Source organism: Rhipicephalus microplus, chromosome 9, assembly GCF_043290135.1.
Source record: "Rhipicephalus microplus isolate Deutch F79 chromosome 9, USDA_Rmic, whole genome shotgun sequence".
In the NCBI taxonomy this organism is placed as follows: domain Eukaryota; kingdom Metazoa; phylum Arthropoda; class Arachnida; order Ixodida; family Ixodidae; genus Rhipicephalus; species Rhipicephalus microplus.
Genome location: NC_134708.1, coordinates 124,962,129 through 124,983,261, shown reverse-complemented (window position 1 = coordinate 124,983,261; position 21,133 = coordinate 124,962,129). Strand labels below are relative to the sequence as shown.

At 48.3% G+C, this 21,133-nt stretch overlaps 1 protein-coding gene across 1 annotated transcript in view; it reads left to right on the top strand.

Moving 5' to 3' along the window:
* Window positions 1-21,133, top strand: part of LOC119163045 (glucose dehydrogenase [FAD, quinone]) — a 242,022-nt gene that overhangs the window by 84,979 nt on the left and 135,910 nt on the right. The window contains exon 4 of the mRNA XM_037414980.2: window positions 17,668-17,802. Coding sequence (XP_037270877.2) covers window positions 17,668-17,802 — 135 coding nt within the window. The remainder of the gene's footprint in view (window positions 1-17,667; window positions 17,803-21,133) is intronic.

Here is a 21,133-nt window from a genome sequence, read left to right as displayed (position 1 = left end):
CTTCCCTCTAATTTGGCCTCTTATTATTGTACGTACATCATGAATAACAAGGATGACAGAGTACACGCCTGCCTAAGCCCCTGTTTTACCTCTGTGGGCTTCGATACCCGTTTTCCTACTTTATATCTACCTTGTTACTTTTATAGATGTTCTTTAAAGATTAGTGACTCGATCTTCCACACCTAGTGTGTCCGGTATTCCCCAGAAGTCCTCTTGAACCACGCTACCGTACGCTCTCTTGGTATCCAAAAAATGCTAGCCACAGGGGCCTGTGTTCCTTTTCTGCTAATTCGATGCACTGCGTCAGTGTGAACAGATTGTCTTCCAACCTCTTGTGTTTCCGAAAACCATGCTGCAGTTCCCCCAGCACTCCCTCATCCTCTATTCATGCCTGCAGTTTCTCCTTTATAATATGCATCGCCAGCCTGTAGACCACTGATTTCACTGTTACAGGACGCTAGTTGTTTATGTCAGCATGTCCTCCTTTCCTTTTATAGATTATGCTCATCCTGCTCAGTTTACATCTATCAACAACTTCACCATCGATTGTTTTTCTCACTGCCTTTCTCAAAGCCTGCTTAGACTTCGGACGCAATGTCTTTATCAGCATAATTGGAATACCACCTGGGACCGAGCTCCTCGCACTCCCGTGCAGAGCTACGCTACGAAGATATATGAAAACAACTGCCGGAGAAGTAGGGTTCAGTGAGCTAGTGAAGCAGAGGCTCAATACTGAAATCAAGTGCCTTGGCACGGAGCAAGCCAAAGTTTGCTGCCTCATCATAGATGAAGTGAAAATAAAGCAAAGGCTTTAGTACTACAAACAACGAGATGCCTTCTCGGACGAAATAGACATGGGTGCTCTCAGTCAAGTGTTGCCAGACTCTGAAAGGAGCAAACTTGCGTGCTTGCTTTTGTGCTTTTTGATCTGTGGCCTTCACGCTAGTTTTCAGATCCCAGTGGGATACTTCTTTACCAGGTCATGCACTGGCGAACTACTTGCGGAAACGACCAAGCACGTCATTAAGAAAACTGAAGAAATGGGATTCGAGATAGCCCGAGTTGTGACGGACAAACACAAAACAAACGTCGCTGCCACAGAAATATCAGGTGGGCCATCGAAAACCCGAGTGCCTCAACCCGCCTATGCTAGCCACAGTTTTTCTGGCGTTCGATTAGTCACGTCCTCAAAAACATCCGATCGCAATATTTGGCACGAGAATTGCGAAGAAATGGTGAAATTTCTTCAACCTACACCAAGGACGTCTACAAGATGCAGCGGGGCTCGATTATCAAGCCAGTTCATTTTCTCACGAGGAAACGTGCCTATCCGTCAGATGTAGAAAAAATGGCAGTCCAGCCTGCCGTCCGGTTGTTTACACCTGCCGTGAAAGCGGCTTTGTTCTTAGTGAAAGATCATGCTGGGCACACGTGCGACACAAAGTTCGCCAGCATCGACCTAACTGTTGAGTTCATGAATAATGTGAGCAGATGGTTTACTATCACGGACGTCGGCAACTGCCAGCAGCATATTTACCCGAACCATCCAGACAGCAGGCAGTTTGATGATCCTGAGGACTCCAGACTTCATTGGCTGGAACTTGTTCTTCAGAATACATTGAAGAGCTCAAGGTGGCAAGAGCACCAATGAACTTTATAACAAAAGAAACTTACCATGCACTAGTATTCACCACAGTCGCCAACATCCAGTGTATCAGATTTCTCTGTTAGATAGAGGGTTCAAATTTGTGTTGACTAGAAATTTTCAAGCGACCCCCTCAAATCCCTGTTTGGGACGCTTCGACGCAGCGCTGGCTGCAATGACATGCTTGATGTAAGAAACGCTCTCTCAGGCCTTGAGGAAATGCTGAAGACGGGCATCGTTGTGGCTTCCCACACAATGTGCAGAGCTTAGTTTCGTTCGCTTCCTCGTGGAGCACTATTAGGAGCGGCGAGTCAAGCAGCACATTAACAACAAGCGCGGTAGCAGCAGTGAAGTCAGCGCAGCATCTACTGCTGGAACTCTGCACTTCGATGAAGCCGTTTATGCTCACGCCAGATATAGCAACGGTTTCTCTCATCGCAGAATGCATATCTCGTGTCGATAGTGAAAATACTGAGTGCGAGCGCTGCGTGTAGTTAGCCTTGAATGCAAAAGGGAGCAGCACCAGTTCTACGGACGGCTTGATTTACCACCAGGACAGAGGTGGCTTGTGCTACTCAACTGCGGAGCTCGTGCGTGTACTGCATACCCCAAAAAGATTTGTGAACGTCATGCTTCTGCACCTTGCAGCTCTCCTTAAGCCTCTACAGACGTGCGTCGTGAAGAGTGCGGATGTAATTGTTGTCCAGAACTGCTGTAATGGATGCCAGAACTGCTGTGTGACCGTTGTAATCACATCCAAACGCGGAAATTCATAGAATTTCTGTACAGAAAGTTCATGAAGCCGCTGTTCAAAAACTATGCTGTCGACTTCACCGATAAAGTCTGTGGCCAGGATTTATCAAAGGAAGCCGTTGTCACGGAAGCTTTTGAAGCTTTAAAAGCTTGTACGACACGGACGCACCTTTAACGTTGGACTGACAAGTGGTTTCAGTTTAACCGGTTGTTCCTTAACTTCTACTGACTCATTTCTTTTTTTTTGCCTTTTGTGCATATAAAAAATTGCTGCCCCGCCGCGGTGGTCAAGTGGCTAAGGTAGTCGGCTGCTGACCCGCAGGTTGTGGGATCGAATCCCGGCTGCGGCGGCTGCATTTCCGATGGAGGCGGAAATGGTGTAGGCCCGTGTGCTCAGATTTGCACGCACGTTAAAGAACCCCAGGTGGTCGAAATTTCCGGAGCCCTCCAATACGCCATCTCTTATAATCATATGTCAGTTTGGGACGTTAAACCCCACATATCAATCCATCATATAAAATTGATATGTCTTGTTTTATTATTTCAAGATGTGAATTCCATTTTTATTTCGATTGGGATCAATATTCGGCAGAGCACACCTTCGAGCGCTTCCAGAGAAGTAAGACACCTATTACGCGTTTTTTCGTAATACGTTACCAAAACAAACGCACGAATGCGAAATTACTGAATACGAAGGAAAGTAATCGCATAAAATTGAAAAAAGCCAGTGGCATTGCCGCATCCACCCATAGCAGTCAAGCAAAGAGAGACCACGCGAGATGGTAATATTCTGACGCCACCATGCGGTCGCTCGGAGAAATAGAGCGCCAGTCGTAGAGCAATGGAAAGGGCGCTACAAAGCAGGCACAGAAAAAATAGAGGAGGCGCTGGAGTAGCACGCCCAATCAAGTAAAATGATTCCCGCCGCGCAGATGCACACCGCATGTGCGCGTCTTGATTTCCTAATGCTGTGTAAAAAGCTTTGTTATGACATTGAAATATGTAAAAAATATGTACATATAAACACAAATACGTAAGGCGTATAATGATTTGATGTTTTTAAAAAAAATTAACAGAACTTTCAACGCGCGAAACTTGAAACTTCTATTCAGGGTGCACAGTGAAGGCCATTCACAACAAGTGAACAGCGGTAATAACCGCCACAAAAGATTCATATATTTGAAATAAAAATAAAAAAAACTTGCTGATGCAGACATGCACGCAAGATTTTAATGCGACTGCCATAGCATTGTATGAAACAGATGCCAAATACAAAGTATACGATGTGGGACGATATATGTATATTGTGAAGAAGAAAACGCATCGTTGGCAAGTGACATCGCCACCGCGCTTGGGTACTGGGTGCTGGGCATCTTTCGCTCGCCTCGTGCTGATCGTCGCCGGCATCTGCTTGACGGTTGCTTTGTCCCGATCATGTTTTCATCGTAGGGCCGCCATCGCAACACACCCCAATAAACCCCTTTTCAATTGGTGGAGGATGGATACATTACCCGTCGCCTGAACCTGGGTGCTGCCATTAGCCGTCGCCTAAACCTGGAGCTGCACCACCAACCGCTACCTCCCATCATGGCCACCAACAAGGCACAACCTGGCTCTTCCACTCCATCCTCCAGCAACCCCGGCGTTCTTCACTTGCGAGAGGCCAAGGCCTTCAGCGGAGCTGATGAGACCGACGTGGCAGACTGGTTCGCTAACTACGAACTGGTGAGCGCACAACAAGTGGTGTGACGCGGACAAGTTGACAAATGTCATCTTTTACCTCACTTATGTGGTCGAAATGTTGTATAACAACCACAAAAACGACATTACGACGTGGTACATCTTCAAAACGTCGTTTTCTGATGTTTTCAGCCGAACCGCTGTCCACAAGTGCAGAGCCAAACAACGCTTGCGGACTCGCGCACAGAAGCCATCTGAATCGTTCACCAGTTGCATCGAAGACATTATTGGTCTCTGCAACCGTGTGAACACCGCCATGTCCGAGTCGGAGAAGATTTAGCATATCCACAAAGGGATAAATGACGGCGTATTTCAGATGCTCCTGGCGCGCAATCCTGCCACCGTAGCGGAAATCGTCAGTTTATGTCGAAGTTTTGACGAGTTGAGGAAGCAGCGCGCCCTGACTCCGCCATTTTCCTCACACGCCGACTTGCTCTCCAGCTTTACTTCTGTTTCCTATCCCTCACCAACCCTGCAAGAGATTAAAGACTTTGTGCATGAAGAAGTAGCTCGGCAACTGTCGTTGATTCTCTTCACGCAGCAGCCGCTGTCCTATCGTCTGCCCTCACCACTCCGCGACGTTATTACCGAAGAGATAGCTCAGACTATTCCCGTAGCTGCCCAGCAGCAGCCTGTGACCGTGCCTGTTCCCCATGCGCCGGCTATGCAGCCCGTGGCCGCGCCTGTTACGTATGCCCAGGTGGTACGCAACCGACCCGCCAGCAGAATTTGCCACCCATGGCTTCAGTTGCTCCCCACTCCGCCCCTCTTTCGATACCTTGGGCCGCACCGCAAGTCAGCAATTCCTGGCGCACTCCTGACAATCGAGCTATCTGCTACGCCTGCGGTACTCTAGGACACGTGGCACAATATTGTCGCCATCGCTTCCAACCCCTCCACGACGCTACTCGGCCGTTACCGTATGACCCACCGCACATGCACCTACCTGCTCCCTATTCCTCACCGCAGTATGGCTACACTAACCTTCCCGAGTCTGTCACCTCAGCCCCCATCTCAGACTCACTCTTCTCGCTCCCCGTCTCATCGCAGGCGATCACTGTCCCCAATGCGTCCCCGACCCACTTCCTACAACCGGGAAAACTGAACGCCGCAGTTCCAGAGGCAAGAACGGCGCCTTCGTCGAAATGACCAAGTCTTCGCATTTTACCTGCTAACGTTGTCGCCATATCTGTCGATGGTGTTTCTACCTTTGCCCTCGTCGACACAGGTGCTGCTGTTTCTGTTTTAGCCACCCAGCTCTGCCGCTCCCTACGCAAAGTGACCACGCCGCTCTCTGGACTATCGCTTCGTACGGCTAGCGCACAACCAGTTCGACCTCTCGGGCCTGTACGGCCCGCATATTCATCCAAGGCTCTATTTACGTTGGCGAGTTCATCGTCCTATCGGTTTCCTCGCATGACGTTATCCTCGGGTGGGACTTTCTGTCACATCATCATGCCGTCATCGACTGCGCACGCACTGAAGTTCAATATTCGCACCTGTGTGACAAACCTTTGCACGAAGCTCTTGAGCGGTCGCCAAAACTTGTCGTGCGTGAGGACACCGAAATTCCGCCAACCTCTCCTGCCGTTGTCCCTGTTTGCTGCGATGACCATAACGATGCTACGGTAATTATTACACTTTCCGACATTTTCATGAGCCACAGAGCTGTTTCCCTGCCTTTCTACACTTGACGTGACGGCTGGCCGAAGCAATACTTTCGTCCACAACCCCTTTTCTGCACCGCTTACGCTACTTGCCCGCAAATTTCTCGGTCGAGTGATGTACCTTGATTCTTCTTTATTCTTTAATATGCCAGACGAATCGCGCAGTAGCGCCTTAACCGAACTTCATGCCCTTTCCCTACTGGAATGCTCGACGAGTGACATATTCTCGAGTTCCATCGCCGACACCTTAAGTGCTCAGGAAAACTCCGAGCTTCTTAATCTCCTCCAGCACTTCGCGAATTCATTCGACGTTTCTCAGCCGCAATTGGTTCGCACTTCCCCAGTGCACCACTACATTGACACCGGTTCGCACCAGCCATTGCGTCAACGACCGTACCATGTCTCTGCTGCAGAACGTCATTTCATCAAGAACCAGGTCAAAGAGATGCTACGCCGTCGCGTTATTCAACCATCGCACAGTCCTTGGGCATCTCCTGTCATTCCAGTTCGAAAGAAGGATGGATCATTTCTGTTTTGCGTCGACTACCGGCGATTAAACAAGGTAACGCGGAAAGATGTCTATCCATTACCACGCATCGACGACGCCCTTGACAGCCTCCAAGGAGCCGAATTCTTATCCTCCTTAGGCTTACGATCTGGATACTGGCAGGTTCCTATGGGAGAAGCTGATCGCCAGAAAACTGCGTTCATTACACCAGATGGCCTGTACGAATTTAACGTAATGCTTTTTGGGCTTTCTAATGCTCCTGTCACATTTGAACGACTCATGGACAACACACTGCGTGGGCTGAAGTCGTCTGTGTGTCTATGCTACCTCGACGACATTATCGTTCTCTCTCCCGATTTTCCTGCACATCTGCTTCGGCTCCAACTGGTTCTGACATGTTCAACCAACGCTGGGCTCCAACTGAACCTTAAAAAGTGCCGCTTCACCACGCGAGAGCTGTCCATCTTAGGACACATCGTGTCCAAGCATGGTGTTCTACCCGACCCTGCAAAACTGCGAGCAGTCGCTGAGTTCCCGAAACCTACTACACTGAAATAGTTACGCAGTTTAGTCGGACTATGCTCGTACTTCAGGCGCTTCGTTCGAAATTTCGCGTTGATGATGTCCCCACTGACCAACCTCCTACGCAGTGACGCAGACCTTTCATCCTGGTCTTCTGACTGCGACGTCGCGTTTGCCACGCTCCATAGTCTGCTAACACCTTTTCCCATTCATCGGCATTTCGACCCATCAGCTGCAACGGAAGTTCACACAGACGCTAGTGGAGTTGTTCTTGGCGCTGTCCTCGCCCAACGCAAGCGGGGCTACTCCGAATACGTCATCGGTTATGCGAATCGCCGGCTCACTAAAGCCGAGGCCAAGTACAGCGTCACTGAAAAGGAGTGCTTTGCGCTAGTGTGGGTACTTCGAAAGTTCCGCCCTTATTTGTACGGTCGCCCATTCGAACTGGTAACGGACCACCATGCACTTTGTTGGCTCGCCACATTGATAGATCCTTCTGGCCGCCTAGATCGGTGGGCACTGCAAATGCAGGAGTACGACATTCGCGTCATCTATCGCAGCTGACGCAAGATTTCTGACGCCGACGCCCTGTCTCGTTCGCCTTTACCTCCCGACTCGACCTGCGGAACCGCTGGTACCAACTTCGTCGTATCTCTCGACCTCGACTCCTTTGCCAGCGAATAACGTAAAGAGCCGTGGATGGCTTCCCCTTTTGACTGTCTCTCTGGATTGTCAACCACTGCGGTATCACGATCACCCCGAGGTGAAGCTGCTCAGTTCGCCATTCGTGATCGGCTGCTACACTGACGCAACTACGCCCCTGAAGGTGGTAAGTGGCTCTTCGTTGTCCCCCGCAGCTTGCGATCACAAATATGCTCCTCCTTTCACGACAATCCCCAGTGTGGCCCTGCCGGAGTTTTCAAAACTTCGTCATCGCATTCGCCATCGCTTCTACTCGCGCGGAATGTATAATTTTGTTCGAAAATTTATTATGGGCTGCCCTGACTGTCAACGCTGCAAATCACCGCCTTTCCACTCGCCCGGTGCGCTTCAACCGCTTCCTTGCCCTGCCAAACCTTTTGATCGGATCGGAATTGATCTATATGGCCCTCTAACGACAACATCAGATGAAAATCGGTGGATCATAGTCGCTGTCGACTATTTAACACGCTACGCTGAGACCGCAGTCCTTCCAAGTGCCACTGCGCGGGACGTAGCGTCCTTCGTCCTGCATCGCTTTATACTACGACATGGTGCACCTCGAGAACTACTAAGTGACCGAGGTCGACCCTTCCTATCAGAAGTCGTCACGGCTATGCTTTCTGAATATCATGTTGTTCATCGCAAGGCCGCGGCATACCACCCGCAGACTAGCAGGCTCCAGGAGAGATTTAACCGCACATTCGGCGATATGCTCGCCACGTATGTGACATCTAATCATACTAACTGGGATTGCATTCTTCCATTCATCACGTTCGCATACGACACCGCGGCACAGTCTACCACTGGATTTTCACCTTTATTTCATCTTTATGGACGCGAATCGTCCCACACCATCGGCACTCTCCTTCCCTACCGTCCTGACGCGTCCGAATGCCCATCTGTGTCCTAAGCTGCCCGAAAAGCGGAAGAGTGTCGTGAACTCGCACGCACCACAAGAAGAGCAGCGCCAAAAAGAAAACAACGGCGACTCTTCATGAAGCCAGTTATTCCCCGGGATCACTTGCACGGCTGGCTGTTCTTTACCAAACCCCCGGCCTTTCCTCAAGACTCGTCCCGAAGTACGAGGGCCCTTATCGCGTTTTGGAGCAAACCTCGCCGGTGATTTTTCTCAGTTTCCCCATCCGATTACATGCGCCGGCGTGGGCGTGACATCGTACGTCGCCCGCTTTAAGCCATATCCTAGCCCTCTGCATCCAGACTCTTAGGTCGCCAGGATGCCTCTTTTTCGACAGGGGGCAAATTGTGAAGAAGGAAACGTATCTTTGGCAAGCAACATCGCCACCGCGCTTGGGTACTGGGTGCTGGGCTTCTCTCGCTCACCTCGTGCTGATCGTCGCCGGCATCTGCTTTACTATTGCTCTGTCCCGATCGTGCTTTCATCGTAGGGCAACCGTCGCAACACCCCCAATAAACTCTTTTCAATATACATATATATATGTATGTATGTATGTATGTATGTATGTATGTATGTATGTATGTATGTATGTATGTATGTATATGTATGTATATGTATGTATATGTATATATGTATATGTATATATGTATGTATATATATATGTATATATATATGTATATATATATATTTATATATATATATATATATATATATATATATATATAGTCTAGTAGATCCTCCGTGAGCGGTCACAACGTGGTTTCTTTCGACGTTTCGGCCTAGAGTCTGGCCTTCATCAGGAATCTGATGAAGGCCAGACTCTAGGCCGAAACGTCGAAAGAAACCATGTTGTGACCGCTCACGGAGGATCTACTAGACTATATGCAACGCTACGGCCACTTAACCACCATGCCTGCCTATATATATATATATATATATATATATATATATATATGTGATGAACCACACGAGAACGGTGTGGTGGAATGGTAGAGAAGGAGGAAGACGAAGACAAATAAATGGTTCATCGTACAGCCATCACGCCTCCTGCGTCACACTAGTCGACAGGATCTACCGTGCCCTTCATCATGGCCACATCCAAGAAAGTCATCAACATCCCGAAGTACTCTGGAGCATCTACGGACGTCCCCTTTGACAAGTGGCTCCGACTCTTTGAGGTGAGGACTGCGGCCGCAGCATGGACGGAGCGAGACAAGCTGTGCTACTTCTCCGATTACCTTGAAGGTGAGGCTTTCCGATGGTTTCTCACCGAGGTTTTCGACACAGACGCGTCTTGGGAGAGCTTATGTGAACGCATGAAGGGACGCTTTACGAGCGGCGTCGCGGATCCTTTTCGCCAATTCATTCATTGCCGGTTGCGAACAGGCCAGAGCTTGCAGGAATACTATAATGAAAAAATGTCTCTCGGACGCCTCGCCGACTTAAAAGACACGCACCTTATATCAGGGCTCATCGACGGCCTTCCTGCGCATATGGAGATGGCGCTTGCTGGGCTTACCTCGTCTACTCCAGAGGCATGGCTTACAGCTGCACTTCGTGTAGAGTCAACCATGCAGAGAATGAAGTTACATCGCTTTCCACCAGCTCGGAATACACAGATTAACGTAACAAGTGACAGAACTAGTCAGCGTCCACGTAATTCCCCGGTACGAACACCCGTGCGTGAGTGCAAACACTGCGCGATGGATGGCTTACCCCGACAGATGCACTGGCATAATGAATGCCCACGACGCGCAAGCGTTTCCGCCCTCTTCACCAACCAGGGAAACGAGGAGGGCGACCCAGAGTTCATGTAATTCAGTTTGATGCCCTCATTAACGGGTACCCTGTCAGCGCTACACTTGATACCGGAGCTACAATTACCTGTATCAACGAAGCAGTGCTGAAGGCACTTCACCTGCAAATAATGAGGAATTCATGCATCTCAGTTCAACAAGTCACATCATCTACCAAAACTTTGGGTCGCGTTAATCTAAAGGTACAGATAGGAAAAGTGACAAGAGAAATTCAGGCTCATGTTCTACAAGGCATGAAGAGCAACTTACTTCTTGGCTTGGATAGTGCTTGCCTCTTTAACTTGTCGCTGGACCTTGACACTATGACTCTACGCCAAGGGAAAGACATCCTCCATTCTCGTACACAGAACCAAACCACGGTTAACAAGGGCGCGTCTTTGCAAGGTGTTGAAGTTTGTGATGTACTGCATCTAAATAAAACTCAACAGTTGGCATTGAAGCAGCTTATCCACAAGTATGATGACATTTTTTCCAAGTCACAGACAGACATTGGTTGCATCAACGGCGAAATGCATCGCATCCATCTCAACAACAATGTTCCCATTCGTAGAGCTCCCTATCGATGCTCCGAAACTGACAGCGTTGAAATGGACAGACAGATCAATGAGCTTCTCAAGCAAGGTGTCATACGACTATCTACCTCCCCATACGCTGCGCCAGCACTTATGGCAGAGAAAAAAGGGGAAGGACGCACGCGCTTCTGCATCGACTACCGCAAGCTGAACGAATTGACGGTGCCTGATTATCAGCCCATCCCTCGCATCGATGACGTTCTCGATTCTCTGGGGAAATCTACGTACTTTTCGACATTAGACATAACGTCAGGTTACTGGCACGTGAAGATTCACCCTGATGACATTCCTAAAACGGCGTTTGTCACACGTACCGGTCACTACGAGTGGCTCGTCATGCCTTTTGGCCTTCGGAATGCTCCGGCCACCTTCGAACGGGCTGTCAAATTCGTATTAGCAAAACACCGTTTGCAGAACGTCACGAATTACTTCGATGACATCGTTGTCTACTCTGACACGTTTCCAGACCATCTGAGGCATCTGGAGGGCGTTTTGAAAGCTTTCAAAAGCGAAGGCGTCAAGCTGAAATTAAAGAAATGTCAATTCGCTCGAACCTCCATTGAGTACCTGGGACACAAGGTTTCGCATGGCACCGTCACTCCAAAGCAAAGCAACGTGGACGCAATCTTACGGTTTCCGACACCATCACGCCCTAAAGAGTTGCAGCGTTTTCTCGGCACTGTCAATGTTTACCGGCGATACATCGACCACTTCAGTCAAATCGCACACCCACTGACGCGCCTGCTCAGCAAAGACACCACCTGGAACTGGGATGCGGAGTGTGAACTGGCTTTCACTCAGCTCAAGAAATGCGTGACGGAAGAGCCAATCCTTAACATCTACGATGCCACTAAGCCTTGTGTGCTATACTGCGATGCATCCAACAGAGGTATCGGCGCCGTCTTGAAGCAGGCTGATGATGAAGGTAGAGAGCACCCAATCGCATACCATTCACGAAAGTTACTAAAACACGAAATTAATTACGCCATCACAGAAATCGAATGTTTGGCAATTATTGACGCCATTGATAAATGGCACTGCTATCTACACGGGAAACCTTTCACTGTGATCACAGATCACGCAGCGTTGCAGTGGCTTAAAAGCATCAAGAATCCCCGAGGCCGACTTTTCCGGTGGTCCTTGAAACTCTCCATGTACGACGTGAACATCAAACACCAAAAGGGCATCGACAACATTGAAGCTGATGCACTATCCCGAAGCCCGGTAGTTCAACTCCTATCTGCTGAGCAACTGCGAGAGCATGACAACGACAAACCACCCGGAAAGCATACCATTGAGAACGGACTGAGTATAGTGACACGCAGGGGAATACGAAAAGTCTATGTGCCTTTTGCCCTCCGGTCTTATCTTCTCCAAAAAGCTCACGACGCTTTCGGTCATGTCGGGGTAAAGAAGACGCTGCGGCTTCTCTCTCCACAGTACTATTGGCCCGAAATCATCACCGACGTGAGCGAGTACATACGCCACTGCGATACCTGCCAGCGCTGCAAGAAACCGAAGAACAAACGATTTGGTTCCTTGGAGTCTTTGCCACCAGCGGAACAACCGTTTGACCTTCTGGCCATGGACACTATCGGAGGTTTTGGCAACTATGGCTCTTCCAAAAGATTCATTCACTTAGCCGTTGATCATGCCACCCGCTATGTCTGGGCTTTCGCACACAAGAATGAGACTTGCGACGCGTACATCTCTTGCCTGAAGAGTATCTTCGCTGCTGGAAAGCCGCGGAAGTTCCTTTCCGACCGCGGCACAGGATTCACTGCCGGCAAATTTAAGCAGTTCCTCAAGCACAACAATATTCATCAGCTTTTAACAAGCTCACAACGCCCGCAGTGTAATGGCCTAAACGAGCGCACTAATCAGACGATCGTTACTCGCCTCCGATGCAAGATCAACGATGAACCCCGAAAACCGTGGCCGCGTCTCCTCTCGGACGTTGTCGACGAGTACAATAGAACGCCTCACGAAGTCACAGGCTACCCACCCTGCTTTCTTATGTATGGCACACCATCGTATCCCTATCTTCTTCCAGGCATTACCGAAAATCTGCAGGAAGCTCGTACAAACGCAGTCCGCAATTCAGTAGCATATCACGAGAAAAACAAGATCATATATGACAAGAAGTTCCTTCCATTAGAGCTTCAAGTGGGAGACTTTGTTCTATATGAAACACCCTGGCACCCGAACCACGGCAAACTCAGCGCAATAATGGAAGGACCCTATAAGATCATACGCAAGATTTCGGCAGTTAACTACGAGATCGACCGCAGCGTGGCTCCACTCGGTCGCCAGACTGACATCGTTCATGTCGGGAGACTTAAACGATATCATCCGCCCCTACACCTACGTCTCTCCCGGGGGAGGGGGGAAGCGTGTGATGAACCACACGAGAACGGTGTGGTGGAATGGTAGAGAAGGAGGAAGACGAAGACAAATAAATGGTTCATCGTACAGCCATCACGCCTCCTGCGTCACATATATATATATATATGTACTCGCAATACGTTCTCCAGCGTCCGCAGGAGAAAGCCACACGAATGTAATATTTTAATTTTACCTTAGGATGTCCCATGGACACTTGCTTAGGACGTGAACGTTTGGTTTTTGTACGGATGTCTGAGGGAGTTTAAATGCCCATTGGGAAGCAATAGATAAGAATGACGCACGTTTCTACGGTAAAAAAGTCGCATGAAAAGTTGTCGTACAATAAGCTGCACAAAACTAAGCCCACCCTTTTCAAGCGAAAAAAAAAAGTCTCTTCGTTTGGCTTCCCATGAAGAACTCGAAATAAAGTAGTGAAATAACTTGTGAATGTCTGAATATGTAGACCAGCACAGTGCCATATTTGTAGAAAGTAAATAAGCGTTGTAGCAAGAAGAATGTTGAAGAGTGTAGGCCTAAAGAAAAAGTAAAGATCGCGTGCTTGCCGAGTTCATCCCTTTCGACTGATAGTGGTTATGGCAGACGTCCAGCGAGGACCACTGTTATGATGGTTATCAAGAGGTACACCAAGACGACGCACTCGAGACCCATTTCGACGAATATTTGATAACACCGAGGGAGTTAGCCCAGATGGCCAGCTAGACTCCTCTGCGTTTATTAAAATTTACATCAGGTCATGAAATTTCACACATATTCATAGTAATGTTCACTGCTTCCTGTACACTTGCTTTGTCCACAAAAAAAAGGAAATGCCATACACGTAGGCTGGAACTTTGTTTTCTCGGCTTATTATCTGTTTTTATACCAGAATTGAGCAGTACACTTAACCAAAGTGGTTGGACTTATACAGCAAAAAGTAAAAGCGAAAGCGGGCAACCCTCACGACTTCAACCTCTGTTATACTTGAAAGCGCACAAATCACAGTCGCATAGTGCCATTTTCATGAGTGATATGTCATTGTACAGTACATCTACTAACTGCGAGTTAGCAGTCGAAACGAAAATTCTTGCCGTACCTTATGAAACGCTTTAGCAAGGTCAATCTGAAGAGCGACCTGATCCGCCTACAAAACAATACACATAAATATAGCGGACTGGCCCCATCGCAGTGGTCTATAGTGGCTAAGGTACTTGGCTCCGGACCCACAGGTCGTGGTATCGAATCCCGGTGGTGGCGGCGGCTGCATTTTTAAAGGAGGCGAAAATGCTGTAGGCTCGTGTGCTCAGATTTGGGTACACGTTAAAGAACCCCAGGAGGTCGAAATTTCTGGAGCCCTCCTCTACGGAATCTCTCATAATCATATGGTGGTTTTGGGATGTGAAACCTTACAAGTCAATCAACATAGTGGACTGATCACGTTATTTGAATATTCATATGAATAAAAAGAACGGGTTCGCATTTGACGTGTTTCATAAACACCTACGCATTTAGGGATCTTTGTTTTCAACCTGTTCGTGAGGATTTTTTCACATTTCATATTCGATGTTACATAAAAAATTTCATGCAGTGGGAAGAGTGTCCTTAATATTCGCAATGCCCACAGCCTATAGAGGGCGCGCCGTGCAATCCAAGATGGCTGCGGAAGGATGATCAACCCGTGAACTCGCATAAGAAAAGATAATACCCACGAACGTACTCCCCGTGCCGCTTTCACCGGATTAACTCTTTATAGTCAAATCATTGTATATCGAACCAAAATACTTTCGCAGCCAATAGGAACTGCTGAATGTCCGCTACCTGATTTCTTACCGCAGTGCAAAGGGTGGTAGTGCCAGCTGATCGACCATGTATCAACGATGCTTTGCGTAATCCTGTGCGTGCTACAGAAAACTGCGTGAACTCGACTTCACGTATGAACCGAACGGCACTTCGAGATCATTTGTGCCGAGCCTGTCTGGTAGATTTTCCGCAGTAGGATGCCACTAGCGAGTGGCGCGTCATCGCAGCTGCATAGGACCGAAATTTCAACTTAGGGATTGGTTTGTAAACATATAACGCTATCATTACTCGTGCTGTAGGCATCATGCAGCTGCTTCTTCAACGAAACACAAGCATTTACCTTCCCATTAGGTAGCGCTTGTGTGACAGCCATGATTAGACCCTAAAAGTGTGCAAATTCCTGCACCAGGATGTTGCAGGTTCCATCAGTGCAATCGAAACAAAGATAGCTACACATGTTTGCTTTTCGCAACGTCGAAATTGCAAAAAATTGTCGAACAGCGTCGTTTGGGCGGCTCCGGTGAAGTGCAGGAGAAGTTAACGTGGACTGTAGTCGTAACTGCATGTTTCATTGGTCTATTCCGCTTCGCTGGTCGAGCTCGAGCGTGTTGGCGGTATGCAGAGCTGAGTAATATCTAGTGTAATAGGGATACATTCAATGCACAAAAAACTGTTTTTATTTTGAGTTTGCTGAAGGATATTATACAATGCAAAAAAACAATAACGCACGACGGAACGTGAAGTGCAACTCAATGCTTGTGAGCTAGCAGCTGATAGTTCATCGCCATTATCACTCTCAGGTCGTTGACAACTGTACACGTCATATACGTGAAAAATCCTCGACGTCAAGACGTTTTTTTGAACATCACTGATGAAAGTAATCTGAGGAATTCTCTCCCCTAAAACACTTCGATAGCACCAACAACACGTCATTCACCATGCACAACACCCACATGACGTCACTCATGCCATTTATCTGAGGGTTCGGAGAACATTTTGCTCCGATATCTGGCAAGAAAGGAATCGCTTTCAGCGTGCGGCCATCTATCAAAGAACGTAAGAAACAAGCAGCGCAGCGCAGGCCATGGTTTAGAAACGCAAATCGCGCGCCTGCGCTACTTTCCGCGTGCATTAATTGTTGTCAGATTCACGCGCTACAAAAGCACTGACGAATGCTATACGCACGTAAAACAAGGTGAGTTTCAACTGTAAAGGTTAGACAATAACATTTAACTAATCAAAGTGGCTGCATAAAATTTCGCGAAGCTGATACGTATACTCTGCGGGCTACAGACCCATTCCATGTTTGTAAATACAGGTAGGCCGTCGTCGACAATATGGGCAAATAATAGTGACGTCCGCACGTAACTTCTGCCATAAGAGCTGAGGGCTGCGATGTGCGCCAACAAAACGACGTTGTCAGACGCCATGAGCGTTCTGAAAGCCATAAGCGCCGAAGGCTGCGATGTGGGCTAACAAACAGAACTGATTTGTGCGACGCGACTCACATCCAACTGCCACGCAGCTCGTCGACATAGTTTTTTTTCTCGTTGCTTGATTGAGAACACCGCATGCACCATTGAAAACCCAGCAGAAACTGTGGTAGGCAGAGTGTTTTTTGCCTACCAAGAGAGCGCCACCGCATTTTCGTGACGCAAGTCTGGTGGAATTTGTCTATAATCGAAAGCATGAGTTGCCACGTATTTTCACGAAAACTTCGCGTCTCGCAAGAACGAATCAGATATATCGTGCCACAGATGGTCCGGTATATGCACTGATCCACGAAACATACAAAATGGTTTGTGTTAGTTTCTTGCTAACGCGTCAACTAGCACCGCCGAACAAGGGGTCATTGGGAGCATCTGCCTGCTGATCATCCTTGAGAAGACGCTCCTGATTTCAGCTAGGTGGCGCGACAGTCTATGTACATTGCGAATATTGTGTGGCAGAAGCGTATACGCGCACTGTGTAGGCGTCCAATAATGTGAATTGAGTAACGAGTTAGTGTTTTAAAAGTCTGCTCATTAGAAGCCACTAAGACATATTTAACGATTAGCTGCAGCAGAACCATCAACAAAATGAACAGCTGCGTTGGGTTCACGTTTTTTCTACGGACGTGTGGTGGCCCTTTGTTAAATTGCAACGGTAATGATGATGGCGTAATGGTCACTTAACTGTGCTTCCAATAGGCAGTCAATGATACTTTCATTTCCTTACGACACGGTTAAGGCATGCACTGAGAACTGCAGCAGGTTAGCAGTTCAGAAGTCAATGCGCATGAAGCCGAACCACACTATCACAACCTACTGTTGAAGGTGAACCTCAAACGCCTTCAAATAGTTTACATTTAACTCAAAAACCAAAAACAAGTTCGATGCGAAAATGTAAGAAGTAAACAGAAGTCAAAGCGCAGGCAGAAATCAGTCACGAATAACAGTGAAACCCGTGTTTACGCAACATGTATTGCAATGCAAGCTATTCGTTTGGTAACATAAACTCATGCACACACGATGCAAACTATCCTTTGGTCATTATTCAGATGATTGGCTGACAAAGTCAACAAGCTAGCATCGTTGTTGGTCATCTATGTCACCTTGGGAGGAATGTGTAGGCCGTGAGTTTTGATACACGTTTTCGTCATAGGTCATCACGGGACTGCTGGGCTCCTTTCGGTGATGCGGGCGCCATACCACACTCCTGTTGCTGCTGCGTTTGTGGAGGCTGGCCGGCAGATGGGCTATCCTGCAGGGGTAGACATCAACGGAGAGGAACTTGCAGGTGAGACGCCTAACACAATTTAAACTCTTTGTTTAGTGAACAATTGGGGCTCACTTAACCGTCCTAACAAAAGAGACTGGGTGACTAAAGAGGGTGTTGAGGAGAGCTCACTCATACAGGCCCATTAGAATATATAACGCTAAAAGTACACCAACACATCAGGCGAGAACAAGGTGTTCGTGAACAAGGGCCAGCGCACGTCCTTGTCTTTGAAGCACTGTGTATTTCTAAAGAAGACACTTCTGCGAGGATGGTGTCGTTAACATAATTTGAACCTGTTGAATAGCATGGTGAATCAGAAAGTTAATCATTCGCGCAGTGGCACATGTGTTCGGTGGCCGCTATGAGCGTCCCCTTGTCACAGGGCAATGAAATATGTGCCACCAGGCTCGACAAAAAATCTACATTATTATTTGCCAATACTTACCTTGTCTACTTTGAATAAATCAATTTTACTGTCGCTTTGAGGGGACCCTATCGTGCATGACGTCAGATAACAGTTGGGTGCCGTACGTCGCGCGCGCTCAGCGTTGCCGGCCTGCTCGAGTTATTAGGGCGCAAATTCATAAACAATTCGTATAAAAAGTCTACGTGGAATGCTCCCAAATAATAGCGGAGGCGAGGTCATGAAAACGTTCAGAGCCGATCGCTCCGGGTTTCATCGGCAAGCCATTTTTAACTCTTCGCGCATTTACGGATCAACACGTGCATCCGACAGCTCAGCAAAAAACCACGTGCTGTCGAATGTTAGAAATCCTTGCCAGAGAGCGTCACATAATTTGACAATACTGCGCTTTTTTGGTCAGATAACTGGCCAATGCCTCGCGGAACACTCCAAGGCAAAATGGTGTTAAAAGGGTGTGTGGTCCGTCCTTTTGGGGATTAATGGGGCTGCCAAAACCATTAATACCTTTAAGGACTTACGGCACCGGGTCCGACAGTTGTCCACACAGACAAACTCAAGGGGCTAACATTTAGTCCTCAAATTTACACCTTAGTGAGTAACCAATAGTGCCACAATTCACCTCAAAGGACTAACATTTAGTCCTCACATTTGCACATTATAGAGCAACTTAATCCCCACATTTACACCTTACCGGGCAATCGTTAGTCCTCACAGTTGCACCTTGTTGGACGAATGGTTGATCCACTCAAATACTCCAATCGGATGAACTTTTTGTCCCCAGTCCACACTGTTTTTGTTTATTTTACGCCAGACCTAATAATTTTTTCGCCTGTTTTTCTGCGCAGTGAGCAACAAATTGCGCAGAACAGAACACGCGAAAAACTAGTTAGCCGCCTATGTAAAACTGCTTTCGCAGTCACGGCCACAACGAACGACCAAAGTGAGATATCGAAATCTTTTATTTTTCTAGATACGCATGAAGTTTCTCCATTCTTTTAGGTGAAATCATGGTGAAGTGTACCAGTCCAGTCTCGTTGTCAATTCTTGTTCACTTCTTAAGAGATCCTCCGACGGCAGCGATAGGCAAGCATTGCAGACGCCAACGCACGCAGCTTTCTGCCTGTTGTGTTCCCACTGCTGCACGTACAAAAATATAGTAAAAATTGTTACACACGTGACAGATGAAGATGCATGCATATGAGAAGTACGTGCAAGTTAACATAAAAACAAGTGTCAATATATGACACACAAATAACTTTACCTTCACATCTCGCACAGTCCTTCTGAAGCTGGTCTGATGAAAGAGATGGATGACAGACATCGCAGACGCCAGCGAACAGTCTTCAGCACGTTGTGTGCCCACGGCTGCACAATAAGTATGTAAAATAGTGAGTCACACGTGACGGAGGATGAATACAAGTGCATATGAGAAATACGTGCAAGGTGAAATGAAAAGATACGTGAGATATGACATGCTAATAAATTCACCGTGATGTCACACATCGTCAGACTCATTTCGATCCCTGTAGCGCAACAGCTTAGGAGCGGCGGCCGCAGCCACAACTCCACGCACCTCCGTGCCACTAACAAGTCCGCGAGTCCTAAGCAAGCGACGTCGTTAAGCTCGAGCGAGTGAACGCGAGACCAAACACGGCGTTGCACGCAGAGTGTCTGCCACAGGCGTACTTCGAACAGGAGAGCGGGCGTACGCTTGGCCGCCGCCACGAACAGCGCCTAGCTGGTTTAGAGCTAGCGCCGAAGAAACCAACGGTAATGCGGCCCTTTTCCACAAACTCGAGCGAGTGCAGCGCGCAAACGCGAGTCCGCTGCCGTGGCCAGCGGACGGCACCGAGCTGCTTGCGACCGGCTGTAATGGCGACCAATTTTCAGTGGGTTCCGACGCTAGCGAAAGCCCCGCCAGCCCGTGCTGGTGCACTTACAGTGCGTGACATACTACAACCAAGCTGTTTACGAGAACCCGCAACGTGTTTTCGATGACTGCCAACACAGCGACGAGGTCTCAGCCCGTTATCGTCAGCCCGGAGCTCATTGCGGCGGCGAGACAGGCGAGTACTCGATGAGCGAGCGTACGGGAAGCCGATGGCAATGGTGGCCAATTTCCAGGCTGTCGCAAAGCACAGGTGAACTGCAGACGCCGAAGCTGACCGCGATGCATTTCGTGCGTGCGATATACAACACGACCGAGCCCGTTGCCGGCAAGCGCGATTCGTGTCGCACACGCCACAAGTAGAGTGTAATAAAGAATGATAACCTACTTGCCTTATAATCCAACGCTGTTTTCTACCCCGAGTCGGACTGAAGTGTATACCCGATAGGCTTGTTCTTCTCGGCCGCCATATTGGCATTCCCAACAGTTACTGTTGTGTGTTGGTCGTGACTATCTTGAAGCCAGAGATATACAGCGCGGCGTTGTGACATGTCGAGACTTGCTCCAGACTTCATGGGTGCAGCGAAACGCAAAAGCAGCAGCCCCCGCTCATCAAAGCGTACACACAAGCACCACGTCGTAATTCTTAGATCGTCGAATCTAGGCGGCCGTGGTCAAGCACTCCGAGTGCGACGCCGCGCGATCCGTCGCCGGCAAAATACGGTGAAAGACTGAGCCAGCAGAGGCAGAGAAGGACATGTGTTCTGCGGAGAAATAGGGCTAGTCACCTTGGCAACGCTTTTCACGCTTCCTGCAATCGCCGGGCGGTTCAACCCCTTTGGAGACTAAGTGGTTTCGCGCAGCATGCTTCCCTCTGTGGTTGCTCTTCAACGGTCCATTCGTTCATCGCGCGCGCCGATTGGGCTCCGTTACTCCTTTTTCGGGTAATTTTGCCTTAGAGTGAATGTACCAAAGCAATATGCCATTACAGCAGTACGCCCTCTGTGTGAATGTAATCGTTATTTATTGTTTTTTTA